The sequence below is a fragment of the Heterodontus francisci genome, chromosome 13, assembly GCF_036365525.1.
Source record: "Heterodontus francisci isolate sHetFra1 chromosome 13, sHetFra1.hap1, whole genome shotgun sequence".
In the NCBI taxonomy this organism is placed as follows: domain Eukaryota; kingdom Metazoa; phylum Chordata; class Chondrichthyes; order Heterodontiformes; family Heterodontidae; genus Heterodontus; species Heterodontus francisci.
This window is the reverse complement of record NC_090383.1, coordinates 57,995,478-58,012,482: the sequence shown is the minus strand read 5'-3', so window position 1 is coordinate 58,012,482 and position 17,005 is coordinate 57,995,478. Positions and strand designations below refer to the sequence as shown.

Sequence of the window (17,005 nt, the reverse complement as noted above, 5' to 3'; positions counted from 1 at the left end):
GGGGCACGGTGAGGAGGGGTGCCGATTCTCTCTCTTGCGCACTGGGGCACGGTGAGGAGGGGTGCCGATTCTCTCTCTCGCTCGCTCTCACTCTGGGGCACGGTGCGGAGGGGTGCCGACTCCCCCTCTCTCGCTCTCTGGGGCACGGTGAGGAGGGGTGCCAACTCCCTCTCTCTCGCTCTCTGGGGCACGGTGAGGAGGGGAGCCGACTCCCCCTCTCTCGCTCTCTGGGGCACGGTGAGGAGGGGTGCCGACTCTCTCTCTCTCTCTCTCTCTCTCTCGCTCCCTCTCTCTCTCTCTCTCTGGGATACGGTGGGGAGGGGTGTCGACTCTCTCTCTCTGGGATACGGTGAGGGGAGGTGCTGACGCTCTCTCTCTCTCTCTTGGGCACGGTGAGGATGGGTGCCGACTCTCTCTCTCTCTCTGGGGCACGGTGAGGGGAGGTGCTGACGCTCTCTCTCTCTTGGGCACGGTGAGGAGGGGTGCCGACTCTCTCTCTCGCTCTCTCTCTGGGGCACGGTGAGGAGGGGTGCCGATTCTCTCTCTTGCGCACTGGGGCACGGTGAGGAGGGGTGCCGATTCTCTCTCTCGCTCGCTCTCTCTCTGGGGCACGGTGCGGAGGGGTGCCGACTCCCCCTCTCTCGCTCTCTGGGGCACGGTGAGGAGGGGTGCCGACTCCCTCTCTCTCGCTCCCTCTCTCTCTGGGATACGGTGAGGAGGGGTGTCGACTCTCTCTCTCTCTCTCTCTCTGGGATACGGTGAGGGGAGGTGCTGACGCTCTCTCTCTCTCTCTTGGGCACGGTGAGGATGGGTGACGACTCTCTCTCTCTCTGTCTCTGGGGCATGGTGATGAGGGGTGCCCACTCTCTCTCTCTCTCTCTCTGGGGCACGGTGAGGATGGGTGACGACTCTCTCTCTCTCATTGTCTCTCTGGGATACGGTGAGGGGAGGTGCTGACTCGCTCTCTCTCTCTCGCTCTCTTGGGCACGGTGAGGAGGGGTGCCGACTCTTTCTCTCTCTCTGGGGTATGGTGAGGAGGGGTGTCGACTCTCTCTCGCTCTCTCTCGCTCTCTCTCGCTCTCTCTCTGGGTTATGGTGAGGAGGGGTGCCGATTCTCTCTCTCGCTCTCTCTCTGGGGCACGGTGAGGAGGGGTGCCGACTCCCCCTCTCGCTCTCTGGGGCACGGTGAGGAGGGGTGCCGACTCTCTCTCTCTCTCTCTCTCTCCCTCTCTCTCTGGGATACGGTGAGGAGGGGTGTCGACTCTCTCTCTCTCTGGGATACGGTGAGGGGAGGTGCTGACGCTCTCTCTCTCTCTCTTGGGCACGGTGAGGATGGGTGACGACTCTCTCTCTCTCTCTGTCTCTGGGGCATGGTGAGGAGGGGTGCCGACTCCCCCTCTCTCGCTCTCTGGGGCACGGTGAGGAGGGGTGCCGACTCCCTCTCTCTCGCTCCCTCTCTCTCGCTCCCTCTCTCTCTGGGATACGGTGAGGAGGGGTGTCGACTCTCTCTCTCTCTCTCTTGGGCACGGTGAGGATGGGTGATGACTCTCTCTCTCTCTCTCTCTGGGGCACGGTGAGGATGGGTGACGACTCTCTCTCTCTCATTGTCTCTCTGGGATACGGTGAGGGGAGGTGCTGACTCGCTCTCTCTCTCTCGCTCTCTTGGGCACGGTGAGGAGGGGTGCCGACTCTTTCTCTCTCTCTGGGGTATGGTGAGGAGGGGTGTCGACTCTCTCTCGCTCTCTCTCTCGCTCTCTCTGGGTTATGGTGAGGAGAGGTGCCGATTCTCTCTCTCGCTCTCTCTCTGGGGCACGGTGAGGAGGGGTGCCGACTCCCCCTCTCGCTCTCTGGGGCACGGTGAGGAGGGGTGCCGACTCTCTCTCTCTCTCTCTCGCTCCCTCTCTCTCTGGGATACGGTGAGGAGGGGTGTCGACTCTCTCTCTCTCTCTCTCTGGGATACGGTGAGGGGAGGTGCTGACGCTCTCTCTCTCTCTCTGGGGCACGGTGAGGATGGGTGACGACTCTCTCTCTCTGGGATACGGTGAGGGGAGGTGCTGACTCGCTCTCTCTCTCTCGCTCTCTTGGGCACGGTGAGGAGGGGTGCCGACTCTCTCTCTCTCTCGCTCCCTCTCTCTCTGGGATACAGTGAGGGGAGGTGCTGACTCTCTTTCTCTCTCTCTCTCTCTGGGGTATGGTGAGGAGGGGTGTCGACTCTCTCTCTCTCTCTCTCTCTGGGGCACGGTGAGGATGGGTGCCGACTCTCTCTCTCTCTGGGGCACGGTGAGGATGGGTGCTGACTCTCTCTCTGTCTCTCTGGGATACGGTGAGGAGGGGTGCCGACTCTCTCTCTCTCTCTGGGGCATGGTGAGGAGGGGTGCCGACTCTCTCTCTCTCTCTGGGATACGGTGAGGGGAGGTGCTGACGCTCTCTCTCTCTCTTGGGCACGGTGAGGATGGGTGACGACCCTCTCTCTCTGTGTCTCTGGGGCATGGTGAGGAGGGGTGCCGACTCTCTCTCTCTCTCTGGGATACGGTGAGGGGAGGTGCTGACTCGCTCTCTCTCTCTCTGTCTCTGGGGCATGGTGAGGAGGGGTGACGACTCTCTCTCTCTCTGTCTCTCTCTGGGGCACGGTGAGGATGGGTGACGACTCTCTCTCTCTCTCTGGGATACGGTGAGGATGGGTGCCGACTCTCTCTCTCTCTCTCTCTCTCTCTCTCTCTGGGGCACGGTGAGGGGAGGTGCTGATGCTCTCTCTCTCTCTCTGGGGCACGGTGAGGAGGGGTGCCGACTCTCTCTCTCTCTGGGGTACGGTGAGGATGGGTGCCGAATCTCTCTCTATCTCTTGGGCACGGTGAGGAGGGGTGCCGACTCTCTCTCTCTCTCGCTCTCTCTCTCTCTGGGGTACGGTGAGGATGGGTGCCGACTCTCTCTCTCTCTCTCTCTCTCTCTCTCGCTCTCGCTGGGGTACGGTGAGGAGGGGTGCAGACTCTTGCTCGCACTCGCTGGGGCACGGTGAGGTGGGGTGCCGACTCTGTCTCTGTCTGCGGCACGGTGAGGATGGATGACGACTCTCTCTTTCTCTGGGGCACGGTGAGGAGGGGTGCCGGCTCTCGCTGGGGTACAGCGAGGAGGGGTGCAGACTCTCGCTCGCTCTCGCTGGGGTACGGTGAGGAGGGGTACCGACTCTCAAAAAGGAGAATGTGGATACTCGAGAACATCAAACTGGTTTTAACTTGGCTCGGTGATAGAATGTAAACCTGCAAGTCAGAGATTGTGGGCTCATCTTCAACTGCTAACTTGAGCACATAATCAAGGCACTTTAGTGCAGACTGCACTTGAAGTACTGTGTACAGGTTTGGTTGCCATATCACCTGAGCAATATGAAAACATTCGTGAAGATGCAGGGAAGAACAGCAGGAATGATTTAAAATGTAATCAGGATGACCCGTGAACAGGGCTCCTGGTGATGGACTAATTCTGTTTCTACAATATGGGATTCTGCTATTGTTACTGTGTTTATGGATTGCATTTTTCAAATTTTTTCTTTATTTAATATTTGTTCTCAGAATTTGGGCATTGCTAGCAAGGCCAGTGTTTACTGCTCACTCCTAGTTGTCCTGAAAAATTGGTGCTTGGCCTTCCTGAAGCACTGATAGAAATTTGATGCAGCTTTCTAATTCATGTCTGAGAACAATTAAGAGTCAGCATGTTGATGAGAGATTGGCGTCAGTAAGCAGGCAAACCACCATCTTCTCGTGGCAATGAGAGATGGGCAATAAATATCTCAGAACCAGATTTTGCTTTCAATTCTGTGAGAGAACAAAGGATTCTTGTAAATCAGCAATGGTTTCTGAATAATGTATCTAGAACTTGGAATACAGTCTGTAAAAGCCACTGAGCCAATGGGCTGCAATAAAAACAGAAAATGCTGGAAATACTAATACAAATAGGCTACTTTGCCTGTCCACTAAAGGTATATCTGATTTATTAAAAAAATACTGTGGAGGTTGGAAATCTGAAATAAAAACAGAAAATGCTGAAAAGGCTCAGCATGTCAGGCAGCATGTATGGAGAGCAAAAGAGTTACTGTTTCAGGTCAATGGCCTTTCATCAGAACTGAGAAAAAGGTTTTGAACAAGTGAAAGTGGGGAGGATGGAAAAAGAACAAAAGGGAAGGTCTGTGATCGGGTGGCAGACAGGACAGATTAAATGATTAATGAGTCGGTGGCACAGGGCCAAAGGGAGTGGTAATGGGACAAGAAACCAAATTTGTGTCGAGAGGAGACATGAATGACAGACTGAACAGCTGCCGTTCAAAAGCAAAGGTAAGGGAAAAATGAGACTAAATCTGAAACCTGCAAAGAAAAAAGGAAACAAAATGGGGGCAGAGATTAGTCTGAAATTGTTGAACTCAATGTTGAGTCCGGAAGGCTATAGAGTGCCTAATGGAACGATGAGGTGCTGTTCCTCAAGCTTATGTTGAGCTTCACTGGAAGACTGCAGTCAGCTGAGAACAGAGAGGTCAGTGTGAGAGCAAGGTGGAAAATTAAAATTACAGGCGACTGGAAGCTCAGGGTCAGGCATGCGACTGAACGGAGGTGTTCCGCAAGGCGGTCACCAATCTCCATTTGTCTCCCCAGTGTAGAGGAGACTGTCATTTCTATTCCAACTGATCATTAGATAGCTGGGAAATAAGGGAATTATGCATCTTCCCCAAAAGTCTGGAATTCAGGCAAGTCTCTGACAAAAAAAAAACTTAAGAATCCACATGGGTGGACAGAACATACTGGTTGGTCACATGAGCAGGTGGGAAAATAGGCCTTACCTTCAGAAATTAAAAATAATTAGCGATTGTGTTATGACATCCCAAAAGGAAGGTGTTTTGTTTCGAAAGTTTTGAGAGTAAATTCATAAATTGAATGCAGGATATAATAAATCAAAGCAGGAAGTTAGAAGGCAAAATGTTAAGGAAAGTAACCAGATGGAGCCACTGGACAGTTTCGAGCATATTAAGTCATAATGCAGCAATTCAAGTTTGGGAGAAGAGATAGGAATGAAGAAAACAAAACAGAAACATTAAATACAAGGTTGGAGACACCAGGACAAGGAGAAGATGACCAAAGAGAAGAATACCACTTTTAGGAATAAAAATTAATCTCGGAGGCACCCTTCGAGGTGAAAGAACTCCAGAGGGAGGCCGAGCTATCCAACTCTACCATAATCATCCTTGGAAGAACAAGGTTGTATATAAAGAAGGAATCTAACAATAAAGCAACCTTGCCAAAGTTACACTGATTTTGGACATAAGCGTAATTATTATGCTATATGAAGCAGAGTCCAGTTAATGCTAGGATACAGTGACACACAAAGTACATTTGCATCAGTAACAATTTACACCAATTACTGATATATTGCAGCATTCAGTGCTTAACCTTATATTAATTGAGCTCATGAATGTTAAAGTCATGTTAGTTTATGGATTTCTTCATCAGACTACATCTTTGATAATTTTAAGCAAGAGAGATTTACAAATTCACTTAATAGTGCACTGCATTTACAAGATGGTTGGTGTGGTTTTTGCAGCAGTAATGTAATGCAATTCAGACCACAGCCATGACTTTAGGCACCAAATAATCCTTCAGTATGGGTGGCAAATCTCCAGCCAGTTCTTTGAAGTGGAATTGAGAAAGAGGTTAATAATTTATCTGCTAGCTTTTGATTAGCATTCCTAACACGGTTACTTTGCAAAAGCAACTTGAATTTATCTAGCACCATAGACATGGCAAAATGTTCCACAGTACCTCAAAGTTGGGCATCTACTAGGGTAGGAAGAGGAGGAGGAAGTGGTGGTGGCCAGAATTAAGATGAGAGTAGGTTATAAAGATGATTTTGAACATGGGGAAAGATGTACCAAGACAAAGGGTTTTAGGAAGGAACTTCCAAACTGTCAAGGCAAGATAGCTGAAAGTGCTGCCACTAATGTGGAGCAGAGGGATGGACAGTAAGCCAGAGATGGGAATGCAGAAGGTACAGGTGGAAGATAGGACTGGAGAAGTTAGAGGTAGAAAGGGGTGGGGCTATGGAGAGATTTGAAGGCAAGGATAAGGATTATAAAATTCATGTTTGGACACAAAGAAAACACTCCGTAATTTTTTTGAAAGAGGAGTTTTACTACCCATGTTGTTGAACTTTCAAATAAAAGTAAAGCATCCAAAAACCTTGCATGGAAGTCTGTACGCAGGCTGGATCCCGACACAACAGAATCTTAGTACACATCGGGGGCAACACCCTGAACTTAGCAGCACCTGGACCAGCGTCCTGTCCTTCTCCTTCAATTGAAACATGACTTCTGATCCTATTCAACAAAGAGGGAGAAGTAGTAGTTTTGTTAATGTTTACAAGACTTTCACTTAAACAGTTATATTTTTGAATATTTTTCAAAAGCAATGAAGTTCCATTTAAAAAAATTTTTTTTTTTTAAAATGAAAGTTTTTTTTTCTACTTCCACCTGTTTTTTCAGTTACATTTTTCAGTGCTACAACGTTGGGGAATGATATGCTTGTGTAGTTCCCTTTCCTACACTGCCCATCCCAGTGGTTTACCAAATTATGTCAAACTATTCAGTTTTTGCTGTGAGCTCACATGCCGAGTAGAAACTAATGAAATTGCAAAAATTATTTTAGATTAGACTTGTAGAATCATTTGAATTTTCCAAATCACAGAAGGAAAGCGTTTAGCATATCACATTTATTCTAACTCAAAGAACTGTCCGTTTCATTCCCATTTTCCCCTATACACCCTCTAATTTCCCCCCCTTCACTTTTGAAAGAGATATGGATTCTACTTCCACCCTTGCTTCTGGTGGGGTATTACATATCCAAATAATCCACTGCATAAATTCCAAGGAGAATGAAGATATTTTATCTTTAGAGTCTAGGCTGAATTTGAACCCAGAGGCCAATCTACTGTACCATCCAATACCCTTCCCTTCACACCAGTTTTAAGGTTCCTCACATGCTGTAGAAAAGCAGCTAACTTGTATTCCGTATTTCTTTACATTCATGTCAGAAAGTTGCTATCTGAATAAGTTAAACACCCATATCTTACCACCATACATTGTGAGCTGATGTCTCAACATCCTATACTACCTCATCATCATAACTGGTGTTTTTGAAGCATTCAATTACAAATACAATTTCAGCTAGTTAATTTGAATTGTGATATTCTGTAAGTGTTTAAATTCAATAACATTCTGCGCTCAAGTGTGACTCAGGTTCCTTACGTTTGGCTGGCTGAACAAAACATACATGTCAATACAAAATAAGCATTACTTAACATAATGTATCCCATTTTCTACAATTAAATGAAACGATGAACTGTACTGTGGTTTACCATATATCCCATTCTAAATAGTCTACCTCTACTGCAAAAACCACTAAAATATCAAGCACCCAGTTGCATCAAAAACAAGATTATGTCTTACGTAACGATCAAAGTCAGATTTTTCTGCACACTGACACAATCACATTTTTTGTAACGAGCACTGAAAGTTTACTTACATACGATAAGCACTTAAAAAAAACTATAATATATTTATCAACGAGACAGTTAATCAAATCGTATTCGGTCCAATTCACTTGCTGCTCAAAACGTAAAATTTAAAAATATCAACGAATCACTAAACTGACATTTCCGTCACTACTATCCACATTTCCAACACCACTCACCCCGCTGCCGGAAGTGATTGTTCGCAAATAGAAAGCGACTCGGATCTTACTTTCCACAAGTTAATGTCTCCGCATTCGGATCTATCTCCACATCCCATTGGTTGGTGGCTCCGTACAGCTGCACTCCCTCTTCTATCCCTCTGTCCTATTGGACAGTGCGTCTGTTCGGATGTGTCCCTGTGTCCTATTGGATGGTACGTCTATTCGGATGTGTCCCTGTGTTCGATTCGGCGGTGAGTCTGTTCAGCTGTGTCCCTGTTTCCTATTGGACGGTGCGTCTGCTTGGATGTGTCCCTGTGTCCTATTGGACGGTGCGTCTGCTTGGATGTGTCCTTGTGGCCTATTGGCTAGCTCGGAGTGCGAGTGAAGCTGAGTTGCCGAGAAGTCATTATTGAGCGAATGTTTTTATAACGAAGATCATGGGGTCACAGCCGCCTCCTAAACCCTGGGAAAGACGGATCCCGGGAAATATGAGTGCCCCCTCCTTCCAGTAAGTGTTATTGTGTAATAGACTGGAAGTGGACGCGGCTCTCGGTGCTGCTCGGGCTCCATGTCGGCTCTCAGGCTGGCGAAGCGTCCCGCTGGCCTCTCTCTGCTAAAAACAAGACACACGGTTCTTTATTGAAAAATACCATCATCTTTAGAACCGAATTAGGTTTCCTAATAATATTTCGGCCTTTTCCAATTGGAGTTTGACAATTGTCATGTGAGTTGTGTATTGGGAGTGAGTGTGAACTCCTTGTACAAATATTCAGTGTCCGTCTTCAGAATTATTCAAAATGCTAACGAGTTATTCTAGCATTTCATTCAAAGCAGTTTGTTGTCCAATGTGACTAAACTAAACGCCTCCCTGGAGTAAAAGTAATAACTATAAATACTCCGGAAGGAAAAATAATGGACAGGCCCTGTGTGAAATGTGCTCAGATATGAGCTAATCAGACAGTCACACAGCTTGTTCTGGTTGCAGATCCCGGCCCCGCCGCGGGATCGATCCCTGCACAGATAGAAAACTTACTCATCTTTTTTGATGCAGGTGCAATTTATAACATGTAGGATTTACATGTTACATGTAGAAGATGATCCAACAGTAAAGTTGATGTTCGTTGAGAGCAATCGGTTCCCCTTAGGTTTATTTTTATTGAAGTTAGTTGAAAGGGGACTGAGTATTGAAATATATATTTGGAAATTGCAACAGAACTATAGAAAGTTAAAATTACTGCACAGCAGAAAGTACTTTAGGCTTTAAGAATCGTTGTCGGTATCCTTCCGTCTATGTGAAATGATGGGCATGCAGCTAATTCGTTGGCGATGGCTGAAGAGACAAATCTGTGAGTGGAGTCTTTCAAACGTCAGCTGATTAGAATCCAGGACCAGCATGTTCCTGTGAGGAAGAAAGACAAGTGTCTTGTCTTGGATAACACGGGATATTGTGAGCCTAGTCAAAAAGAAAAAGGAAGCATTTGTAAGGGCTGGAAGGCTAGGAACAAATGAAGCACTTGAGGAATATAAAGACAACAGGAAGGAACTTAAGCAAGGAGTTAGGAGGACTAAAAGGGGTCATGAAAAGTCATTGGCAAACAGGATTAAGGAAAATCCCAAGGCTTTTTATTCATATATGAAGAGCAAGAGAGTAACCAGGGAAAGGGTTGGCACACTCAAGGACAGAGGTGGGAATCTATGTGTGGAGCCAGAGGAAATGGGCGAGGTGCTAAATGAGTACTTTGCATCAGTATTCACCAAAGAGAAGGACTTGGTGGATGATGAGCCTAGGGAAGGGAGTGCAGATAGTCTCAGTCATCTCATTATCAAAAAGGAGGAGGTGTTGGGTGTCTTGCAAAGCATTAAGGTAGATAAGTCCCCAGGGCCTGATGGGATCTACCCTAGAATACTGAGGGAGGCAAGGGAATAAATTGCTGGGGCCTTGACAGAAATCTTTGCATCCTCATTGGCGACAGGTGAGGTCCCAGAGGACTGGAGAATAGCCAATGTTGTTCCTTTGTTTAAGAAGGGTAGCAAGGATAATCCAGGAAATTATAGGCCGGTGAGCCTTACATCAGTGGTAGGGAAACTGTTAGAGAGGATTCTTCGGGACAGGATTTACTCCCATTTGGAAACAAACAAACTTATTAGCGAGAGACAGCATGGTTTTGTGAAGGGGAGGTCGTGTCTTACTAATTTGATTGAGTTTTTTGAGGAAGTGACGAAGATGATTGATGAAGGAAGGGCAGTGGATGTTATCTATATGGACTTTAGTAAAGCCTTTGACAAGGTCCCGCATGGCAGACTGGTACAAAAGGTGAAGTCACACGGGATCAGAGGTGAGCTGGCAAGATGGATACAGAACTGGCTCGGTCATAGAAGACAGAGGGTATCAGTGGATGGGTGTTTTTCTGAATGGAGGGCTGTGACTAGTGGTGTTCCGCAGGGATCAGTGCTGGGACCTTTGCTGTTTGTAGTATATATAAATGATTTGGAGGAAAATGTAGCTGGTCTGATTAGTAAGTTTGCGGACAACACAAAGGTTGGTGGAGTTGCGGACAGTGATGAGGATTGTCAGAGGATACAGCAGGATATAGATCGGTTGGAGACTTGGGCGGAGAAACGGCAGATGGAGTTTAATCCGGACAAATGTGAGGTAATGCATTTTGGAAGGTCTAATGCAGGTGGGAGGTATACAGTAAATGGCAGAACCCTTAGGAGTATCGACAGGCAGAGAGATCTGGGCATACAGGTCCACAGGTCACTGAAAGTGGCAACGCAGGTGGATAAGGTAGTCAAGAAGGCATTCGGCATGCTTGCCTTCATCGGTCGGGGCATAGAGTATAAAAATTGGCAAGTCATGTTGCCGCTATACAGAACCTTAGTTAGGCCACACTTAGAATATTGCGTGCAATTCTGGTCGCCACACTGCCAGAAGGACATGGAGGCTTTGGCGAGGGTACAGAGGAGGTTTACCAGGATGTTGCCTGGTCTGGAGGGCATTAGCTATGAGGAGAGGTTGGAAAAACTCGGATTGTTTTCACTGGAACGACGGAGGTGGAGGGGCGACATGATAGAGGTTTACAAAGTTATGAGTGGCATGGACAGAGTGGATAGTCAGAAGCTTTTTCCCAGGGTGGAAGAGTCAGTTACTAGGGGACATAGGTTTAAGGTGCGAGGGGCAAAGTTTAGAGGGGATTTGCGAGGCAAGTTTTTTACACAGAGGGTGGTGAGTGCCTGGAACTTGCTGCCAGGGGAGGTGGTGGAAGCAGATGCTATAGCGACGTTTAAGAGACATCTTGACAAATACATGAATAGGATGGGAATAGAGGAATATGGGCCCCAGAAGTGCAGAAGGTGTTAGTTTAGGCAGGCATCAAGATCGGCACAGGCTTGGAGGGCCGAATGGCCTGTTCCTGTGCTGTACTGTTCTTTGTTCTTTGGTAGGTTCTGCTACAAGTGCCGCATATGAGGTGGGTTAGCAGGTGGTGATTTAAAAAATGGTCCAGAAGGCTCAATTCAGCACCCTGCTCTCACACCCACATTTCTGTCCTTTATTTGCTCCAGTGTTTCATTGAGCATCCATGACAGCTCAAGGAACAGCACCTCGTTTTCTGATTAGGCACTTTACAGGGCTTTGGTGAGACTACACCTGGAGTACTGTGCATAGTTTTGGTCTCCATATGTAAGGAAGGATATACTTGCATTGGAAGCAGTACTGCAGTGGTTCATTAAATTAATCCCTGGGATGAGAGGGTTGACCTATAATGAGAGGCTGAGTAGATTGGGCCTATAATCTCTGGGGTTTAGAAGAATGAGAGGTGATCTCATTGAAACATGCTAGTCTTGACAGGGTAGACACCAAGAGGTTGTTTCTCCTGTCTGGAGAACCTAGAACACGGGCACAGTCTCAGGATAAGGGGCCAATCATTTAGGACAGAGATGAGGAGAAACTTGTTCACTCAGAGGGTTGTGAATATTTGGAATTCTCTACCTCTGAAGGTTGTGGATGCTCTATCGAGGATTATATTTAAGGCTGATAGACAGATTTTTGGTCCGTCAGGGAATCAAGGGATATGGGGAGTGGGCGGGAAAGTGGGGTTGAGGCAAAAGGTGAGCCCTGATCAAATTGAATGGCGGAGCAGGCTCGATGGGCCATATGGTCTACTCCTCCTATTTCTCATGTTCTAATATTTCCTTATATGGCTTTGTGTCCTATTTTGTTCTATAACACTCCTGTAAAGTGCCTTGGATGGTTTTATTACATCAAAAGCCTTATATAAATGTGTTGGTGCAGGGCTGGAGGAGACTGCAGAGATAGGGAGGAGCAAGGCCACGGAGGGATTTGAAAACAAGGGTGAGAATTTTAAAATTGAGGCATTTCTTAACCAGGAACCAATGTAGGTCAGCGAGCACAGGGGTCGTGGTGGGTGAATGGAATTTGGTGCAAATTAGGGGATGGGCCACAGAGTTTTTTGACCTCAAATTTACAGAGGTAGAAAGTGGGAGGTCAGCCAGGTGAGCTTTGGAGTATTCAAGCCTAGTGGTAACAAAGGCATGAATGAGGGTTTCAGCAGCAGATAGGCCGAGGCAAGGGAGGAGTCCAGCAAAGTTAGGGAGGTTGAAATAGGCATCCTTAATGATGGCGCAGATATGTGGCCATAAGCTCATCTCGGGATCAAATATGACACCAAGGTTGAGAACAGTCTGGTTTAGCCTCAGACAGTTGCCATGGGGAGGGATGGAGACGATAGCGAGGGAACGCAGTTTGGGGCATGGACCAAGGACAATGACTTCAAACCTCCCAATATTTAGTTGGAGTAAATTTTTGTTCCTCCAGTACTGGATGTTAGACAAACTGTGTGACAATTTAGAAACAGCGGAGAGGTTGAGAGACATGTTGATGAGGTAGAGCTGTTGTCGAGAGCATACACGTGAAAGCTAATGCTTTGAATACAATGTGAAATTATCCACTTTGGTAGGAAAAATTTTTAAAAAGCAGAATTTTTTTGAATGCATTCAGAGGGTCCTAGAGTCCTTGTACATGAATCAGAGAAAGTGAGCGTGCAAGTACAGCAAGCAATTAGGAAGGCAAATGGTACATTAGCTTTTGTTACCAAAGGATTGGAGTACAAGAGTAAAAACGTGTGACTACAATTATACAGGCCATACCTGGAATACTGTGTGCAGTTTTGGTTGCCTTACCTAAGGAAGGACATAGCTGCCCTAGAGGGAGTGCAACGAAGGTTCACTGGACTGGTTCCTGGGATGAGGGGGTTGTCCTGTGAGGAGAGATTGAGTAGACTAGGCCTATATTCCCTCGAGTTTAGAAGAATGAGAGGTAATCAAATTGAAACATATAAAATGCTTAAGGGACTTGACAGAGTAGATGCTGAGAAAATGTTTCCCCTGGCTGGAGCATCTAGAGCACATCTCAGAATAAGGGGTCAGCCATTTAGGACGGAAATGAGGAAAAATGTCTTCACTCAAAGGTTGTGAACCTTTGGAATACTCTATCCAGGAAAGCTGCAGATGCTCAACTGTTGAGTATATTCACGACAGAGGTTGATAGATTTTTGGGTGCTAAGGGAATTAAGGGATATGGGGATAGTGCAGGAATTCGGAGTTAAGGTAGTAGATCAGCCATGATCTTATTCAGTGGCGGAGCAGGCTCAAAGGGCAAATGGCCTACTCCTTTTTTAGTGTTCTGGGTTTTTGGATGATGTTGCTGAGGATCAGCATGTAGATGAGAATAGGAGAAGACCAAGGATAAACCCTTGGCGAACACCAAAGATAATGATGCAGGAGGAGAAAAGAAGCCTCTGCAGATGATTATCTGGCTATGACTAGATAGACAAGCATGGAATTTATCCAACTTGCAGTCGCCTGGTATTTAACTGTAATGAAGGTCAGTAAGTCCGAAGGTTATGTTTACAGGAGAAGATAGAGAGGAATGTAATCCCACAGCACCATGGTATGGGGCTTTACAATAATAAAAGCAAAATACTGCGGATGCTGGAAATCTGAAATAAAAACAAGAAATGCTGGAACCACTCAGCAGGTCTGGCAGCATCTGTGAAAAGAGAAGCAGAGTTAACATTTCGGGTCAGTGACCCTTCTTCGGAACCTTGGGGCTTTACAAGTTGGGGAATAAAAAGGAATATGGGAGTGTATGGGACAGCATAGTTAGGAGCATAGATACTGTTCTCTCCCGCATCAGTCCCAAAGGCCATGTTGCCTGCCCGGGTCAGGGTTAAGCTAATCTCCTCGGGGCTGGAGAGGAACTTGGAGTGGGAGGAGAAAGATCCAGTTGTCATGGTCCATGTAGGTACCGACGACACAGGTAGGACTGAGAGAGAGGTCCAGCTGAGGAAGTTTGAGCAGCTAGGGGCTAAATTAAAAAGCAGAACCACAAATATAGTAATCTCTGGATTATTGAGAGCAAAGAATGGAGTGGCGCTGATCAAGGGCAGAGAGGCAGTCAGCGCCCGTTTTAAGGACCACTTTGAAGATCTCCTCAATCATGACTCCGTCTTTGATGCGAGTGCCCTCGACCACATTCCATAGCAAGCTACCTGACATGACCTCAGCATAACCCCAGCCCGACATGAGATCGAAAAGGCCATCCGACAGTTAATGGACAATGAGGCCACCGGCATAGACGGGATTCCCATCGAAATTCTAAAATACGGCGGAGAGGTACTCTTGACACAAATTCATGGTGTCAACTCCCTCATCTAGAAGGAGGAGAGCTTGCCAGGGGATCTCCGAGATGCCGTGATTGTGACAATCTTCAAAAAAGGCGACAAGACCGACTGGAGTAACTACAGAGGGATATCCCTGCTGTCCACCACAGGGAAGGTCATCGCAAGAGTCCTTCTCAACTGCCTCCTCCCCGTGGCTGAAGAGCTCCTACCAGAATCACAATGTGGATTCTGTCCATCAATAGGCACAGTGGACATGATCTTCACAGCAAGACAACTCCAAGAAAAATGTAGGGAGCAGCAGCAACCTTTATACATGGCCGCCTTTGACCTCACAAAGGCCTTCAACCCTATCAACCGGGAGGGATTATGGAACATCCTCCTCAAGTTTGGCTGCCCAGAGAAATTTGCCTGCTGCACGATGACATGTAAGCTGTAATCCTTGCCAACGGATCTGCCACTGACCCAATCCGAGTGCAAACTGGAGTCAAACGAGGCTATGTCATCGCGTTAACGCTCTTTTCCATCTTCCTTGCCGCAACACTCCACCTCATCTCCATGAAACTCTCTGCCGGAGTAGATCTACTCGACAGGACGAGCGGGAAACTATTTAACCTACGTTGCCTCCAGTCCAGAACCAAGGTCACCCCCACCTCTGTCATCGAGCTGCTGTACATTGACGATGCTTGCGTATGTGCACACTCCGTGGTCGAGCTTCAAACCCTCGTCGATGCATTCACCAAGGCATATGAAAGAATGGGCCTTACGCTAAGCATCTGGAAGACAAAGATCCTGTACCAGCCTGCTCCCGCAGCACAACGCTGCCTCACGACTATCAAGATCCATGGCGAGCCAGTGGACAATGTGGATCACTTCTCATGCCTTGGGAGCCTCCTCTCAGCAAAGGCAAACATCAACAATGAAACTCAGCATCACCTCTAGTGTGCCAACGCAGCACTTGGTCGTCTGAGGAAAAGAGTGTTTGACGACAAAAACCTCAAACCTGGCGCCAAGCTGTTAGGGGCTAAATTAAAAAGCAGAACCACAAATGTAGTAATCTCTGGATTACTACCTAAGTGACGAGCAAATTCACGTAGGGTCAGCACGATCAAAGAGTTGACTGGATAGCTCAAAGATTGGTGTTGGAGAAATGGGTTTCAGTTCATGGGGCACTGGCAACAGTACTGGGGAAAGAGGGAGCTGTTCCGTTCGAGCAGGCTTCACCTGAACCATACTGGAACACGTGTCCAGGTCAATCAAATAATTTGGGCAGTAGTTAGGGCTCTAAACTAAATAGTGGGTGGGGGTGGGAGCTGCTATGTCAAGTGAGGGAAATTTAAAAAGTTAAAGAGAAAGCACAAGGTAATAGTGCAGGGTAGCGATATGGATAATAACCAGAGTGTGACAAGAAGGGACAGAGGGTACAACCATAAGAGTGCACCAGCAAATAGGCTCAGAGTAGGAAAAAAATGGCAAAAAGACAAACATAAAGGCTTTTTATCTGATTGCATGCTGCATTCATAACAAGATAGATGAATTGATGGCACAAATAGAAAAAAATGAGTATGATCTGATAGCCTTTACAGAGACATAGTTGCAGAGTGACCAAGGCTGGGAACTGAATATTCAGGGGTACTTGACATTTTGGAAGGACAGGCAGAAAGGAAAAGGAGGTGGGGTAGTTCTGTTAATAAAGGATGAGATCAGTACAGTAGTGAGAAATGATCTTGGCTCGGAAGATGGAGATAAAAAATAGCAAGTGGAAGATAGGCCCCCTAACAGTAGCTACACTGTAGGACAGAGTATAAATCAAGAGATAATGGGGCTTGTAAAAAAAAGGTAATCGTGGGTGACTTTCATCTTCACATAGATTGGCCAAATCAAATTGGGAAAGATAGCCTTCAGTACGAATTCATGCAGCGTATTTGGGACAGTTTCTTAGAACAATGGGTTATGGAACCAACTAGGGAACAGGCTATTTTAGATCTGGTAATATGTAATGAGACAGGATTAATTAATGACCTCATTGTAAAGTATCCTCTATGGAAGAGTGATCATAACATGATAGAATTGTGCATTCAGTTTGAGGGTGAGAAACTTGGATTGAAACTAGAATCTTAAACTTACAAATGTATGAAGACAGAGTTGGCTCAAGTGGACTGAGAAAATAGATTAAAAGGTAAGATGGTAGATAAGCAGTGGCAGACATTTAAGGAGATATTTTATAATTCTCAACAATAATATATTTCATTGAGAAAGAAAGACCACAAGAAGGATGAACCATCCATGGCTAACTAAGGAAGTTAAGGATGGTATCAAATTGAAAGAAAAGACTTACAATATTGCAGAGGATGTGGTAAGCCAGGAGATTGGGAAAATTTTAGAAACCAGCAAAGGATGAATTAAAAAAAATGAAGAGGGAGAAATTAGACTATGAGAGTAAACTAGCAAGAAATATAAAAACAGACAGTAAGAGCTACAAGTATATAAAAACAAAGCGAGTAGCTGAAGTGAGTGTTGGTCCCTTAGAGGATGAGACTGGGGAACTAATAATGGGAAATTATATCCAGGAAATTATAGGCCGGTGAGCCTTAC

At 46.5% G+C, this 17,005-nt stretch overlaps 2 protein-coding genes across 4 annotated transcripts in view; one reads left to right on the top strand and one right to left on the bottom strand.

The window, feature by feature from the left end:
• pus10 (pseudouridine synthase 10) overlaps positions 1-7,782 on the bottom strand; it is a 97,437-nt gene extending 89,655 nt beyond the window's left edge. The window contains exons 1-2 of one of the 3 annotated variants that reach the window (XM_068044874.1): positions 7,728-7,782; positions 6,219-6,355 (exon numbers count right to left, since the gene is read on the bottom strand). In XM_068044874.1, coding sequence (XP_067900975.1) covers positions 6,219-6,344 — 126 coding nt within the window. In that variant the 5' untranslated portion in view covers positions 6,345-6,355; positions 7,728-7,782. The other 2 variants (XM_068044875.1, XM_068044872.1) reach the window with 2 other exon arrangements.
• Positions 7,783-8,074: 292 nt separating this feature from the next.
• Positions 8,075-17,005, top strand: part of pex13 (peroxisomal biogenesis factor 13) — a 55,336-nt gene continuing 46,405 nt past the window's right edge. The window contains exon 1 of the mRNA XM_068044871.1: positions 8,075-8,217. Within this exon, the coding sequence (XP_067900972.1) occupies positions 8,147-8,217 (71 nt within the window). The 5' untranslated portion in view covers positions 8,075-8,146. The remainder of the gene's footprint in view (positions 8,218-17,005) is intronic.